Source organism: Lutzomyia longipalpis, chromosome 3 (genome assembly GCF_024334085.1).
Source record: "Lutzomyia longipalpis isolate SR_M1_2022 chromosome 3, ASM2433408v1".
Taxonomy (NCBI): Eukaryota; Metazoa; Arthropoda; class Insecta; order Diptera; family Psychodidae; genus Lutzomyia; species Lutzomyia longipalpis.
In genome coordinates, this window is record NC_074709.1 from 22,659,081 (window position 1) to 22,676,021 (window position 16,941).

The 16,941-nt window shown below is 37.2% G+C and overlaps 2 protein-coding genes across 3 annotated transcripts; one reads left to right on the forward strand and one right to left on the reverse strand.

The window, feature by feature from the left end:
* Positions 1-1,756: 1,756 nt before the first annotated feature.
* LOC129792764 (ABC transporter G family member 23) lies at positions 1,757-15,841 on the reverse strand. 2 transcript variants are annotated; one of them, XM_055832116.1, is made up of 10 exons: positions 15,483-15,841; positions 5,117-5,346; positions 4,881-5,040; positions 4,672-4,808; positions 4,084-4,303; positions 3,246-4,011; positions 2,977-3,163; positions 2,499-2,764; positions 2,351-2,437; positions 1,757-2,286 (listed from the first exon to the last, which is right to left on the reverse strand). In XM_055832116.1, the coding sequence occupies exons 2-10, from the start codon at positions 5,224-5,226 to the stop codon at positions 2,075-2,077; spliced, it is 2,145 nt and encodes a 714-aa protein (XP_055688091.1). In that variant the 5' UTR covers positions 5,227-5,346; positions 15,483-15,841; the 3' UTR covers positions 1,757-2,074. The 2 variants fall into 2 exon arrangements, with proteins under 2 accessions (XP_055688091.1, XP_055688092.1); XM_055832117.1 differs by having other exon boundaries at positions 5,117-5,417; positions 15,483-15,837.
* Positions 7,141-15,366, forward strand: LOC129792765 (uncharacterized). Its single transcript, XM_055832118.1, has 3 exons — positions 7,141-8,174; positions 8,381-12,818; positions 14,035-15,366. The coding sequence occupies exons 1-2, from the start codon at positions 8,106-8,108 to the stop codon at positions 9,179-9,181; spliced, it is 870 nt and encodes a 289-aa protein (XP_055688093.1). The 5' UTR covers positions 7,141-8,105; the 3' UTR covers positions 9,182-12,818; positions 14,035-15,366.
* Positions 15,842-16,941: the final 1,100 nt, after the last annotated feature.

Sequence of the window (16,941 nt, forward strand, 5' to 3'; positions counted from 1 at the left end):
TGGAAGCAGCTGCAGTGGCAATTGAAATTAATATGCAGTGACCACGATTGTGCCCTTTGGAGTGAATTCACTGCACTCTCATCGTCCTAGGTACAATGGGTGAGAGTGAGAGGGTCACAAACGCCTAATTACCGCCAATTGATCCGTGGTTCCTGCCGCACCATGCAAAACATCGCGCATGCATTCATTCATATCACTGAAATCGGAGTGATACGAAGCCGCACTTTCAATGACAATAGATTAAATTTCACGCAAAAAATATGTTATCCTGTCAAAGATTTTTAAGATTTTCCATTATAAATTTAAAAATAAACCAAAAGTTAAAAAAATTTGCTAGAATAGGAAAAAAAAAGTCGTTAAAATAGAAATTTAAAATCATCTTACAAAAACTTCTCAAACCATTTTATCCTAATAAAAAACAATTAATCATACAATTTCAGCAATTTGGGATAATTAATCTATATAAATTTCAACTTTGCATTTGACACCCTCGAGATCAGAACAGAGATTGAATTTCATGCTCTGCAACTCAGGTTCCTCTTCAAAAAAAAAACCCAACCCACCCACACTGAAAGTGATGTGCATCAGAATTGATACAAAATAATACACACGTTAATCGGCCAGTGCTCGCGTTGCTACATATATATTCACAATTCATGATTTTATTCATTGTTCCCTTACTTTTTGTTCTGCCTTTTTGCTCAATTCAGCGAGAAATGGGCGGAAAATTTGCCAATAAATTGATCGCTTTTGATGAATAAACTCACACAAAGAATTTAAAACTATCACGTGAATTTAATTTTTTATCACACTCTTAAATATTTGTTTAATTTACAATGAAATTAGAAAAAAAGTAACCTACTTAGCTAATGAGTTTGAAATTAAAATAGAACATTTTTGTGGGATTTAAATGTGTCTCAAAAATATTGATGTAATATGCTGGGAACACATGTTCCGTAATACTATTTCCCTCTCTCTAGCAATAATTTTGAAGAAATGGCGTATTTATTGTAAGTAAACTCTTTGCCGCGAGAATATGCAAAATTAATTGGGACATTTTCCATGAATAATGTCCCATATTATCATGCAAAATTTCTCAGAAGCTTTTGAATCATTAAAGTCCCCACTCGTTTTCCTTCCGCTCATTTCAGTCCACATGGAGCTTTTTCCGGAAGCTAGTGGCATAGAGGAAAGTATTTTAAAATCACTACACCACGATATTGTGGCGCACATGGAGGAGGCTGATTAAGTAGAATTCATGTTAAAATACCCGTAAATTCAATTTACTATTCCATCTCTTTGCTCATTCGACGCATTATTCCCACTTTCTAGGGTTGTTCTCGCATGGGAAAATTTTACCATTTTCTCCTATATATGTATGTACTGAATATATGAGCACGGAGTGAAGGGCTGGCTCCGGGGGGAGAGAGAGTGATAGAGAGGAAGAAGTTGAGGAAGAGAGGAAAAACCACATAATTTAATCACAATTTGTCTCTTCAGCAAAAGCCACGTTGTGTCTCGGTGAGACATCAAACACGGAATTCTATTTGCGAGAAATAAATATAATTCTGTGTTTTCAGCAAAATTGATTCAATCCACATAACCACGTGCCAATTTTCCGTGTGAGATTTAATTTTTATGGATTTTCTCTCTTTCGTCTCTATATGAAATTATGCTTTCAATGATCGCGCTCACTTGCACCACACACTTTAAACTACATATTAAATTCTCCAAGATTCAGGCAAATTCAAAATGGTTCGAGTTTAGGTTTTTCTTTTTTCTTTTACAAATTTTCTTTTACACACATTTTATTGAGACTTTTTTTTTGCTTACAACAAAAACAGAAGAAGTTAAGTATCCCATTATAATAACTACAGTCCAACAGCTTAAGATTACAACATACTAAATACAGTATTTACAGATTTGTCTGTACGCAGTAGATCATGCGTAGAGGAGTACATACATAAAAAAAAAATGAGAATCACAAATTGCTTTAAAAGCATCCACACAATCAAAATACAATAATAGAAAACACAACACAGAAGACACTGAGGATGCGGGGTGAGAAGGGTACCTAGCGCTTCATTTTGAGCCCCATTATGCATAGAATGAAGAGGACCACAATCCAGAGGATCACCACACCAAATCCATTTGCAACCTGTGCATGTGTAATGCTCCAACCCTTTGACAGGATATTCCGCACTGCCAGCGATGGTATTGTGAAAGGGAATGTATAGGCGATATATCGTAAAATTGTGGGCATTCCCTCGAGAGGCCATAGAAGTCCTGTGGGGATAAAAAAAGATTAATTCGAAGCATGTAGCATAAAAAAATTATCATTCAATTTTACCGCAGAGAATTATCATGGGATAGAAGCTGCCTGTTGCCACAAAACTCGCCGTTGTGTGAGATTCGCAAAAGATGGAAATTAAAAGTCCTGTAAATTGAGGAATTGTAAATAAAAATTCATAAATAATTTTGCACTGAAGGTGTCTCACCAAAGAGCATCCCAGCGAATCCGAGAAGTGTGAGAAGGCCAATCACGGTGACATTGTCACCACGATTTTCCGCATTGAAGAAATATGCAGCATAGAAGACCACCTCGAGGCACTGTATCACCATGATAACTGACTGGGTGATCACGTGGGCCACCAGGAGTTCAGTGACGGAAATGCCCGCAATAAGTGTACGATCCCACACACCATCCAATTTGTCCGTAATAAAGATTGTTGACGTTACGAGAGTTGCAAGGAAGAAGACCATCCTACAAGATAGAATTTTATACAAAAAAGTAGAAAATTATCTAATCTTTATGACACGATTTTTCTTACTTAAAAAATGCTTAAAGAATTTACAATTTTTTTTCTTAAGAATAAAAAAATTAAAATTAACTTCTGATTAAATTATTCTGAATTATTAATTTAAATATTACATATTTTATTAAGGCCATTCAATATCCGAATTATTGAAACTTACGTCATAATGATACCCGGTGCAATGAACTCCTTAAACTCCCCCTCAGCATAACCGAATATAGGTTCGTAGAAGTGAATGGGGATGTTACCAAGAGCAACGGGTAGTTCGCAGTCTGTCATGAGACTCTCTGAGAATTTTTGGTACGTTGATCTCAGTTTTCTCTCGAGGAAATATGAGATTTGCTGGTCTAAAAGGATAAAAAAAAATCCCTCAAAAATCGCCATTCATTTTTGTTAGGAGGATATATACTAAAGGCAGATCCCACATACCTGTCATATCCATATAGATGCTAATTTCGCCAGTGTAGAAGGTTGAATTGTCAGCGTGTCGTCCTTCGTCGCGAATCTCTGTGATGGATTCCGTAAAGTTGCGTGCAAAGTGAATATACCCGGTTATTTTGCCCTTCTTGGCGGCATCGTGAGCCTCATCTTTGGTATCGAAATACACCTTCTTGGCGATATCGGGCGTGAGCTCGTGCAGGAAGCGACATGATATTTTGTACAAATCACACGTGTAGTCATGGGCGAAGGTAGTAATGAGGGATTCATTCTGGCACAGCCGAAAATCATCCACTTCATAATTTACAATACCAAGCTTGAGGTCCCGTGGATTGCCACCAATAGCCAAATAGAAGCAGGATAGCTGGAGAATTGGGAAGAGGAAGCAAAAAATAATACCACTAGGTTGTCGAATAAGTTGCAAGATATTCTTCGTCATGAGCGCCTTCATGCGACTCTTGGATGTTAATTGGAATTTTCCCACAAGCCCCGGACGCTTTGTCTCCTGGAAGGAGAGATTGCGCTTCAGGGGACTCTTCTTGGGAATATTCTCAATTGCCTTTTCGTCCGTTACAACGTCCACAGGTCGATTGGTTGCCGTCTCAACACGCCTAAGTGTTGAATCGGCCTCTTCGGATTTTCCTTGCTTCTGACTGAGGATTAAGAAAGCATCCTCAAGTGAGGAGCACTCAAATTGTGTCAGGATATTCTTCGGGGCATCTTCAGCTAGCAATATACCATTTCTCATTAGTCCAATCTATTTGGAAAAGAAAAGAAATTAAATCGTTTTGAAAAATGTTTTTTTAACGAATTAAATAGTTTTCCTTACTTTATTAGCCTGATTTGCCTCCTCGATGTAGTGCGTTGTAATGATCACAGCCAATTTGCTGTTTCGTGTACTCTCAACGAGAAAATGCCAAATTTTTTCACGCAATATAGGATCCAATCCCACTGTGGGTTCATCCAGGATCAAAAGTTCCGGTTCATGAACCATGGCAGCGGCAAATGAAACACGCCTCTGCTGACCTCCGCTGCAGTTCACAATGAACCTACAATAGATGAGATAAAATTGCGGATTTAATGCTGCATGTTCCAGCGCTTATAAATGCAAAAAACTGCAAAACACGAGAGTTTGATCTTAATTATACCCTAATTAGCGGTAGTATGCTTTTCAGGAAGGTAAAAAGTTGTATGAATGGTTTGAGAGTCGAAATGGTTGGAAAACAATTAGACATTTTTCGTATAGCCATTAAGATTTCTTAATTTTGTATTTTTAATACTTCTCCTAACTACCTATGTTATGCTACAAAAGAGAATAAAAAAATTACGAAATCATGGAGAATTTGAAAAATTTTGAGATAATTTATACCGCCGCTTCGACTCAAATTGTATTTTAAATATTATATGATAATTATACCTGTTTGCATCTGGCAGTTCTAGAAGTTCATGAAGTAATTTGAATCTCTCATAGATACGATCCTCGGTCATACCGTAGATCCGTCCAAAATAGTAGAGTGTCTCTTTAATTGTGAATTCATCTACAAGGGCGACCTCCTAGTAATTTCACAGGAATATTGATTATTATTCCACAAAGGAATGAATCATTGTATATTTCACAACACCCACCTGTGGCATGTACCCAATACGTGGGCCGGGAACTCCTGAACCTGGGACACCAGGAGGACGTCCAAGAACATTAATTTTGCCACCATTGAGCTTTCTCACGCCAACAATGCACGATAGGAGTGTTGTCTTCCCGCAACCAGATGCTCCCAACAAGCCATAGCTATTATGAATAAATAAGAATTTTAATATAAGTACCTACCTCTTCAGTAGAAATGAAAAATGCATTTTGCACTTACATTGTTCCCGTCTCCACTGTCATATCCAAGTGATTGAGAACGATCTTCTTGTGAGGATCAGAAGCACTCCCGAAGAACTTATAGCCCCCTCGAACCTCCACGCTAGTCATCTTGCTGTTAGTTTATTTTTCTCCTTTGAGGGAAGTGTTGTGGAACTTTGCAGCTTACGTGATGTGTTAGCGTCGAGACACAGAGAAGAATAATCGCAGACCCATAGATTGGGAAGTAGACTAAGGAAAGAGACATAAGCAATATTGGAACCTGTTGATCTCAGCGTAGTCTTTGAGGAAAAACTTAATTGCTGAGAGAGATAAAAATCAGAGTTGCAAAGAATTTCTATTGCAGTTTAAATGAAAACTATTATTTATACTATTTATTTTGTATTGTTAAGGGATAAGAAAATGTGTGTATAATTAGATGTGATTAAAAGAAAGACGCATTAAAATCGTTAGTATTAATTTTGTGGTGTTAGCTCATTATATTAAGAGTATTGTTTGTAAAATTAACATTATGTATTTATGTAAATGAATTCAAAGGCGAGATAATTCTTTTTTGTATGCCGAAGTTTAAATATTTAATTTTATCCTTAAATTTTCAATTTGGACAGCAGGGATTTAGACGGATTGAGGGAGAAGAAAGATCAGTAAAAAGGAATTTTTAATACTAAAACACTTTCAACAGTGCTTTGATGATTTTCCTGTAAATTAAATATAAGGCAGACAAGCACCAGGCGTCTCCATCTCAGTTTTCTTATTACATCTTATCCATTTAGTCGTGTTCACGCAACTTCCGGCGGAATTCTTTAAATCTAGAAGAATAATCTACTCACATTCCTTTCAACTCTGCAATATATCATAGACTAATGCAATTATTTTTTTCATCACTGCAAATCCCCGGTAATGTGCAATTTGAAGGAAAAAAAAACACGAAAAACTGGCCCCATCTCTCACGATGACTGCACTTGTGCCTCTGTATAACTAAATAGTAAAATATCTGCAATTTCCAATTGCAATTTTCTCTGTGAATTTTCACGATGGTAGGAAAAAAAAGAATCATTTTCTAAATCGCCATGTGCATTTGCAACACACCACATGATGAAGGTGAACTACATTTTCCAATCAGGCGGCTTCGCATGTTGTTCCATAAACTGAAATTGCGGCTACCACGGACGGTATTCACGACGGTAGCGAGACATTAAAAAAAAGAAGGTGTTTGTATTGCGATTTGATGACGACAATTGAGGCATGTTCGAGTGATGGCGAAAAGTTGGAATTAAAATTCAATTTATGTTCTCACTGCCGAGCAATAACCAACTATATAAGCTTCTTCTTTTTTGGGGAAGGAACCTCTCATTGCCCTCGCAAAGTGAAGGAGTGGAATTGAAATAATTCTCTTTTCGTATTTTATTTGACGACAGGAAATTGAATTTCTATGCAAATTTATTCTAATTAATCGTTTCTTTATCTTTAAATCCCACATACACACAGCATGTTGTCTTATCGCGTGAGGATTCCACACAATTTGATGGATGAAATTAATAAATGTTGCAAAAAGTTCATAAAAAACTAACTTTTATGAAATCCATAAATTCTTTTATATTGCATTTTCACTCAAAAGGAAATGCAAGTTGATATTGCTAAAGAGTGGAAAAATGCAGGGTGTCTTCTATGTAAAAAAAACGAGTAACGTTCAATTACTTTTCATAATCTCTCATTCACTCGAAATACTCGATTTAGCGACAATACACCATTCCTCAAATACCTATGATTTATATTCAATAATATTGATTATTATTTATTGGAGAAAACGAGCATAAAGCCGGAAAAGACAATATGATCAATGTTGAATGGGATTTAGTAGATATGTAGGTATATTTATCAAGTTTAGAGTACAAGATTTTCCACTTAAAATAAGACAATTAAACCACAATATAAAAATTTCCATAAAAAAGTATTGTGAAGAAGTTAAAATTTGGTGAACTGAAATTGTTAAAATTTATTGAAGAAATAAACCGTCATAAATTTGTAGTCCTAATTTTTCCTAGACCCTGGTCTCATGGCTAATGGGTAACGGGAAGGTGCGAGCTAAGTGTCCTAGGCGGTGGATGTACGTGTGAGCGTCGTCCATCAGCACGCTCCGGTATGAGTCAGTCTCTCTCTGAGTTTCGTCGGGAGCGCATGTGGGACACTTAGTTAGCCGTGTCCCGCTGCTCGTGATAATTTTTGGTAGCCAATCTTCAATTGGACTACATCTCAGAAGTGGGATTGAGATCCCTAAAGTACCACAAAAGTGGTACCGCGAGTGAAAAGTGAGAAATGTGGTGAAAAGTGTGGAAAAGCTGCGCGATCGGCGGTGCGACGCAAGATGGCGGACAGCAAAATTCTCTAGAAGAAGAGAATTTCATCATCGTTCAGCGAGGTTTCCGGCACCAGGCAGCCGTCAAGGGCCCCAAAAAGGGAAACCGTGAGTAAAAAAAAAAAATGTGGGGTGTTCCGCCCCTGGGGCACGCGGAAAAGACCATCGCCGAAGGAAAAGCGGCGGATGGGGTGGCATGGGTAAGAGAGAGAGAAAATAAATTGGGAAAAAATAAAAAGAAAAAAAGAGATGAAAAATATAAATACATGCGCATTTTTCTTTGTGTTAAATTTTTGTCGTACATGTTGCAACATGATTTTCATAATTCTGTGTGAATGTGTGTGTGTGAGAGCTCTCAAACGTCTCAAATTGTCCCAAATTCAGTCCTGTCCCGAAATTCTCCGAAGTTTCTCTGTCGTCGTGAAGAGAATTTTCGAGAATATTTTCAAAGGAATTTGACAAGCATCGTGTTGTTTGGCGGAAAATTCGTGTACGGGGAAATTGTCAAGAAAAAGGCTTTGGTCAGCTGCTGAAAAGCAAACAAATTGTGTTAAGTGAATGGGAAAAGTGTTCATTAACCCAAGAAAAGCACAAATCTGGTGAGAATTTAGGTTTTTCTCAGTGTTGGGGGTAAATGGCAACAGGAGAGGAGACGTTCCGTGAAGAAGAAGATAGTGGATACAATCCAGGAAACGAAAGTACCGTAAGTTCAAGGGGTTTATCAATCGGAAAATGGGGTGATCAAGTGCAAAAGGAAAAGAAGTGTCAATAAATGTTGAGGAAATTTACAAAGACGGGCGACATTGATTTTTTTGCACAGGATCGTAGAATCTCCCGTTGATTGACCTTCAGTCATAAATAGTGCATATTTTGGTCAGTGTATTGAAGTTAAATTGTTATGATTCACAGGTAACAATGACAACTCCTACCGCGTACCGTCCGCGGCTCACAGCGGTCGAAATGGAGGCACTCATTCCGGCCTTTGATCCTGGGCAGAAGAACGGGTTGCTCGCGGTAGAGTGGCTACGAAAGGTGGATGATGCAAGAATGCTCTTCGATATGGATGCACAACAGTCGTTGGTAGCTGCCGTATTTCGGCTTAAAGGTGCTGCGAAGGACTGGTACGAGGGAAATCAAGGAGCTATCAGATCATACGCGGAATTTAAGAAGGAACTTCTTTTGAATTTTCCGGAGAAACTCTCGAGCGCCCAAATTCACCATGAACTGAGGATGAGAAAGCGAAAGAAAGAGGAATCAGTGGAGGAGTATTTTCACTCGGTGGTGAAACAGGCCCGGAGGATTAACCTGCGGGATGACGATATCCGGGAATACATCATCGAAGGAATTCCAAATGTGATGGTTAAAGGACTGTTGTTGTCTGCTCCGGCTGGAAATCTTCCAGACTTTCTTAGCTACATGAAAAAGGTGGATAAAATTGTGACAAATAATCGTGAGGAATCGAGTCCCTCAAGCAGCAAGAGCTCATCGGAGGATGGAAAGTGTCATCCGGTCAAGATGGTGAACAAAAAGAAAGAGACAGAAGATAGCTCTAGTGAGGCATCCCAAGGGGAAGAGACACACGAAGTGAACGTGGCGAAGGACAAGAAAGAGGGGGAGACAAAAACTGGAGCACAGAAGAGTGGAAAACGCCGATGTTTTGCGTGCGGTTCGGAGGATCATCTAGTCAAGCAGTGTCCCCGTAAGGAGTAATGTGATTATGAAGTTAACCATTGACCATAGTGAGGTCTCGTGAAGGTTGTATGTCCAAGTAGGGGGAGATATTTTGATGTAGATGATTTTGAGAACGCACTGATGATGGAAATTAATGAAATCTTTTGGAAAAATTTCATGTGAATCAGGGGGAGCTGACTGTGGTCGCAGCCCGAAGGAAGAAGAAGGAAGATGTTGGGGAAACTTTTTTTTTTGAAATAAAGTATTTGAAGTATTGACATCTTCTGAGCTCGATGGGTCGTGTCATTAGACTTTAGGTCTGTGGTTGTGTGTCCCCTTGTGTTATCTCATGAAGGCCCTGAATTAAAGAATCGAAATGAATTAAAATTCTCGTGGGGTTGGCTCTTGTGAGGGGGGTGTCGCTATCTTGGCACAAGCATTTTCCTTGGGAAGGTACTTGGAGTCACAGTTGCGGGGAATTATTCTTCTAATCGAGCTTGCTGCGTTGGTGGTGGGTTGGATAAAAGAAGATAATTCCGTGTTCAATGGCATTTACGGTGAATGTCGTTGGTGCTGGCAATTATGCCGTGTTATCCACATAATTGTGGGAAAGGTCTTGTGTCATACCATCCGTGGGTGGAGATTCACTGACCGTGGATCAGTAAATCTGATCATTTGGCAATCTTGCCGTGTCGACCGCGCTGTGGTACGGTCGGGTCGATTTATTCGACCGTGGATCAGTCAATCTGGTCGTGTAAGGACAGCCAAGCTGATGTGGGGAAAGAACGGATTACGGGTGAGGTGGCGTGTTCCAAAACTGTGGACTCACTACGCTCATCGGTGACAAGGGACGTCACCACATCAGTATGGCCGAATGTAGTCCTAATTTTTCCTAGACCCTGGTCTCATGGCTAATGGGTAACGGGAAGGTGCGAGCTAAGTGTCCTAGGCGGTGGATGTACGTGTGAGCGTCGTCCATCAGCACGCTCCGGTATGAGTCAGTCTCTCTCTGAGTTTCGTCGGGAGCGCATGTGGGACACTTAGTTAGCCGTGTCCCGCTGCTCGTGATAATTTTTGGTAGCCAATCTTCAATTGGACTACAAATTCTTTTAATTAATTTTTCATTTCTTCAAGAAAATTAAAAGAGAAGAATTTTTTACGTGTCAACAGTTTTTGGCACAATGATTTGTCTTTGGTTTTAGTGACAAATCCGTAGAAAAAATTATTTATTTATCCAATTATGATAAAACTGCAATAGCTTCCTGGTTGATAGACTACCACAGGGGCGTATCCAGAAATCTATTTGAAGTGATGTTTCTAGATAAATTAGGATTTTTTCAATTTATAAGACGAGGATTGAGAAAAAATGTTTAACGTTTTTTTCTAACGTCTTGTATTTTCTTAACGATTGACTTTCCTTTTGCAAATTTAAACGTTACTTTTTATACATTTTATGTTATTTTCGAACGTTGAAAAATCCTCTTTTTTTTAAATGTAATTTTAAACTTTAAAATTTTTTTTTGATAATCTGACGATAATTTATTTTGACAATTAAACAAAACGCCTTCCTTAGCTACACCACTGAACTACTGCTAACCAAAAATATATTTTAATAAAAATATACTGTGGCTTCCTTGTGCACAGAGTCACAAATCATGCCATCCTTTGGCGGCAGTTAATGTCCCCTTGGGGAAAAATTAATACAACCGTAAGTATGTTGTCGCACAATCCCACGGTGTATATATTGTGAAAATCTCGTAAGATGATCTTCCGATTCGCCTATTGATCTTACGAAGTGCTGTGAAGATTGAATAAAAAACACACGTGCTTCAGGTGAATTGCGCCAAGACACAGAGCGCAAAGAGATAATTGTAAAAAAAAAATAGCATTGACGTCGTTTTCTCAAGTGATCCTCTAAGACTCTTTTCATTCTCTCACCCATCGTCAACGAAAACTTTTTTTTCGCTCTCAGATAGATTTATCAACTCGTCAGAAAGTCAAATAATTACATGGCCAAATTTTGTCTCTTTTGGGTTTCACTCATTAACCATTTGTGTGTCTTGTTTTTCTTCTTGATCACAGGAAAGCCATTGTTGCCATATGAAGGCACGCACTGTACAAAAATTTTCGGCACGGATTTAATATTGTTTGTGCGATGTAGTTTTGTTTAATTGTAATCAATGTGCAAATCATTTCTTCACTCTCACACCTCGAAGGTCAATTGAAAAATTACTATGTCACTTGCGTCTTCGCGGGTGCCTAATTCACCATGATGTCACTCAATTTGGGTCACCAAGAAATTCCCTCCAATTTCACATCGTGACTCGTTGGTTCACTCATTCAGCAAAAATCTTTTTTTTTTTCATTGTCACACAGAAACAACATTTTTGTGGTACATACTTTCCTCCTTCTTCAGCCTCTCTCATCGATCTTATGCAACACAACTTTTGCTCTCTATTTGCACTACAAACCTCACAACAGCGCACAACAATGTTATTAAACAAGTGAGAGAGATGAAGAGAAAAAAAAGGCATTTTGTAATTTACATAATTTTTCTCCATGACTTGTTTCTGTCTATAAATATTATTTTGGTGTATGTTTTCCTCATCAATTATCATAAAGAGTGACATGATAAATACACAATGCTTATTCTGAAACTCCCTCCTTCTCACAATTTTTCAATAATTGATTTGTGTTTTCTATATGACTTTGTTCTTATCATATTATCCAAATTATCATACAATCCAATTCATCTTCCCAACATCACAGATCTATGAGATTCATCACCATGGCAATCTCTCATAATAATTTGTTGCAGTCCCATTAAAAAAAGTATACAAATCGATTAAGGATTGTTTGATTGTTTGATTTAATTCCAAAGCGTCGCTACTGATGGCGCTGTATGTAATTAAAGGGGACGCACACCTACTTAAGAACACCGCACGTTCCGGCTTTTTTTTTCACTCTTTATCCCACCCAAGAAGGTGAAGTACAAATAATGGCGTGAAAAGTTGCATAAATATTAGAATAATAAATAAGGAAAACATGCAAAAAGTCTCAGAGGTTAAAGAAGAGGGAAAAAAACTATACAGACAATTTAGCGACAATTTAGGTTCCAACACGCATCGCAGCTTCAAGGACATTAGTGCAATTAACTACATAGAGAATTGCATCTAGGAGTCCCTTCCATATGGTGTCAATTAGCAAATAATACTATAGTGAGAAGCACATAAATGTGAATTTTGTAATTTCATGTAATACTACAACGTATAATGGTGGTCATAAAAAGTTTGCCATCAAAAATATCACAAAATTTATGTGAGAACAAAAATAATATTTTTTGCATGTCTCTCTACACGGCGAACATTGTCTTTTAAGGATACTAAGCAGTGTATTCTCACTAAATAATAGATTAGTATTTTATATAAATAATTTCGCGTCGTTTCTCGCGACATTTATTCATTTTTAAAAATATTTAAGCGCTTATCTAACGAAAGAAGAGCATTGAATTTCATTATGCTACTTTAAGAATTATTCATTCTCAAAAAATTTTGCACCTTTCTATATGATTGATTTAATTCATTTTTACGTTGATAAGAAAATTGGTTTAGAATGAAAATTAACATTTAAAACAATGGATTTAAAAAAAAATCTTAATTAGTTGGTGTTCCACTTCGTGGCCAACACCAAGTATTGTAATCGTCGGAAAAACCGACCACCTCAGATCGGGCTCAAACTTGGTATGAGCACGTTTTAGACATCCCACATTACAAAAATGGTGGTGGAAAATTTTTGATCCGGCCGGCCGGCCTGCCGGCCGGCCGTCCTGCCGGCCGGTGCGCCAAACTTTGCCTTATAGCTCAAGAACGGTAAGAGATAGAGACTTCGGGTTTGAAGTTTTCTATAGAAATGTGGGTGTAAATTTTCATTTTTTCGCATTTTCAAAATCCAAGATGGCCGCCATCCGCCATTTTGAAACACCGTCAACCACTTCCCTTATAGCTAGAGATCTGAAATTTTAGTATGTTGTAGGGCTTAGTGAGACGTTTTCATCAACAAATCATACTTGAAAATCGGTCAAGCTGTTTAGCAAATATGGCGGTTTAAAGCAAAAAGTGTTTTTTCGATATAACTCGAGAACAGCTTGACCGATTTTGACCATCTTGGTATCAAATGAAAGGTATCAAGAAGCCCTACAACTGTCTAGAACATTCCAAGTTCCAAAAATGACCGCAAGAGGCGCTAAAATCAAAAACAAAAATTGCCTAACTTTAAGGGGCAATATCGCCGAACATCTGTTATCGTTTTCCTTTAAATTTTGATATGTTATAGCCTGACTCAATATCTATCACCAGTCCGAAAATGAAGAAAATCTATGTCGCCGTTTAGAAGATATGGCCATTTGAAAAATTCTTGAATTTGAAAAGTTCTAAGAGCTATATCTCCTGAACTGCTTGACCGATTTTGCTCATCTTATTATCAAATTAAAGGTTTTGCAAAACTATACAACTTTCTAGAACATTAGAATCCTGTAGAACCATTCCTTCAGAACAAAAAATGCGAAAAACTGTTTCGGTAAAACAAAAATCCGCCATTTTGTGTTCTGGAGGTGACCTTGAAAATTATTGAAATTCATGTCAATTTTTAGCATGTTTTAATACCTTTCCAAAACTAATCAAGAAATTTCTGTAGGTCTTATAGAACTAGAGATATGACCATTTTTATCCATCAAATTGCCGAATTTTACAAAAAAAATCAAATTTGTCTACTAATTCTGCTCATAAATCGCATTACAACGCATAAACAAACTTCTACACGTGTGGGACACCAACTCTAATAACTGGACGCGTTATGATTGACTTTTTCTTAATAATTTTTTCGATCTTCTTAAGTTTTTCCTTAAAGAATTTTCCTTAACCTTCAAAAGAGTTTTTCGTGTTCTGTTTACTATCTAATCCATATGCAAAAATTCTTAATAAACTTTATATGCAAATCATCACAATCTACTTGTAGAAGATAAACTCGTAAAGAAACATTTTATTTTTATTCTCAAAAATTAAAAGAACTTTATTATTGCAAATAAAAATCTTTGATATTACGAATAAAAAAGAAAAAACATTAATTTTTTTATGGCCGCAATGGTACTTTGGAATTGTTGGGAAAAAAGTGGAGGGAAAACATGTGAAAAGTGTATAGGTAGTGCAATGGTGGGGAATGTACAGAAAAGGTCAATTATTGGCCATATCTCTCTTTAAAACATGTATATTGAAAATTATGCAATATTTCCAGTTTAATTTTTTGCCTTTCCGATCTTTCGTCTCCCACTTTCGAAATACTATTTCCTTCCAATCACATATAGCCCCACAGACACACATCGCGGTAATTTTTACTCATATATGCACTTTTGAAATCGGAAATTCGCGCGCGCCCGAGCTACCAGCAGTCCACAAAAGATCCGAGAAGAAAACCAAAAATGGTGGAGACTGAAATTAAACTCAAAAGTCTTAAGTAATTTTCTCACAAAGGAGGGCATAGTGTTGCGGGGAAAAAAACTATAGGTATATAATGTAAGACACGAAATGTTTGTTATATGTCCACAAAAATGCCAGCAGCAGCCGCGACGCCACCAGCTTCAAAATCTGACATAAAAGAGTTCATTATATCAGAGAAAAGAGAGAGATACGGAGGAAGGAGAGTCTCTTATGCAATTTCCACATAAAACTTATGATGCTGCAAGAAAGGTACGATTGATGGTAAGATAATTTTTTCGTTGTGCTTTAAATGGCACAATCCGTTCACACTCTCACTATTTTATAGTTTTTTTTGCGCTTTTTTGGCCCATTGGTGCCAAAATTCACTGAAAAACACTAAATTTCCCATACGATGATCGCAGAATAACTCTTTTTGCGCGATCTCATGCGATCTTCACCAGGTGTTATCTCTCGAAATGGGTGGATTCAGCCAGACACAGACAGTGAACACAGGGAGGTTCGCGTATATATGGGATCTTCTTGTATGATTTATAGCTTAACAGTTCTTATGCCAACAATTGAGCATTTCACTTTTTTTACACTTGCACTTTTCATGATTTTTTTTTATTTTTATGTAATCATTGGGCGCACGAGAAATCTCCCTTTTCCCCTAGAATACTATACAATCTTAATTATAATGAAAACTTGGTGCATCAATGAGGATGAAATGTGAAAGCACAAGGATATACAAAAGTGCAAAGAAATTATTAACAAATAATTTACATTTTCACGTTGAAATTTAAATATGAAAGAGATAAAATTGCTTTGTAACGGCAAAAAAACGAGAAAAATTAAAATTTGAATTTCACCTCTCTAATAAATTGAGAAAAACTCCCTCAATTGATCGTGGCCTCGCAGGTGCAAGAGCTTTTCGGGGGGAGAAGTTCTCTTTTGCACCTTCCCTCACAAAACACAACACATTCTGGTGTGACACTCAGGTGACTGATGAAGAATTACTCAATAGAAAATCACACACAGACTTTTGTCTCGGAGCGAGAGTAAAAGTCTCCTCTATTGAGTGTGCAAAATGGGTGGGGGGTGGCCGCGGGGAGGGTAGGCGGGAGGGTACAGTACACTTGAGTAACAAAAAAAAAAAAGCGCGCGCGATCGTTTGTTACTACACCACACTGAAATTCACCTGCGCACCGTCCAACAGTTCACCAGAGACTGATCGACGGTATATGGTGGTGAGCTGTGCAATCGCATTTGATCAACACATTGCGATCACTCCGAAACACCACACTATATTCCATTGATCACTAAAATGATTGTCACACCATTAGAAATGGATATACGTACACCACACTATCTCCCCGAAGAAAATCTCCTTACATATTGCAATCACCGCCAAACTCAACAAATTTTCACTCAATAAACCTGCTATAGTTCTTCTTCTAGAGAGCTTTCGTGCGTGATTAACTATGCGTGAAATTTTATTTTATTTTCTTCACCCGCAGCCAATGCAAATGCGGCAAATTGATATTTTCACGAAATTCTCAAAGGGGAATGACTCTATTTCGTCCTCATTGCAAATCGAGAGTTTATGAACCTCGCACCACTACATCGTGTATTTGAAGAGAGTTTAGCAATATCGATTCGAGCGATTGTATTGGGGAAAAAAGGAGGGCAAGATCAATAAAAATCAAACGTAAATTTCTTCTTTACGTTCTCAGAAAGATTATTGCGAATTCATCGATCTCACAGTGCAATCGTGAAATAACAAATCATTAATTAATACGCGCAATTCTTCTCAAGGTGTACCATATTATGTACATATATAGAATATATTAAATTCTAATGACAAACTCAACAAATATACACCAAGTTTGGAGCTAGAACATTGTATCCATATAAACTCACTTTTTAATTCTATTAAATAAAATAATATTTTATTCTAAATTTTACGTCATTTTCTAGTCTAGATCATTTTCTAAAAAATTTCTAAAGAATAAATTAGCAATATTTGAAAGCAATTTAACATGAATTCGCATCAATCGAATGCGTATATCGAAATCTAACGTACGTGAGATTACATTGTGGGATCGTAGATGAACCCATTGATGAGTTTTATCTCAATTTTTTGAACCAAAATATTCGTTCCTAACATAGAAAAAATTAACATTTCTTGCGCTAAACATTTTTAAAAGAACATTTTAAGTATTTTTCTTCAAAAATGTTTTATTTTAATTATAACATCAACAAAATTAAACTGGCTAACAAAGACAATTATCTCAAAATTCATCACTATAAAGGTAATGATAAAAGATA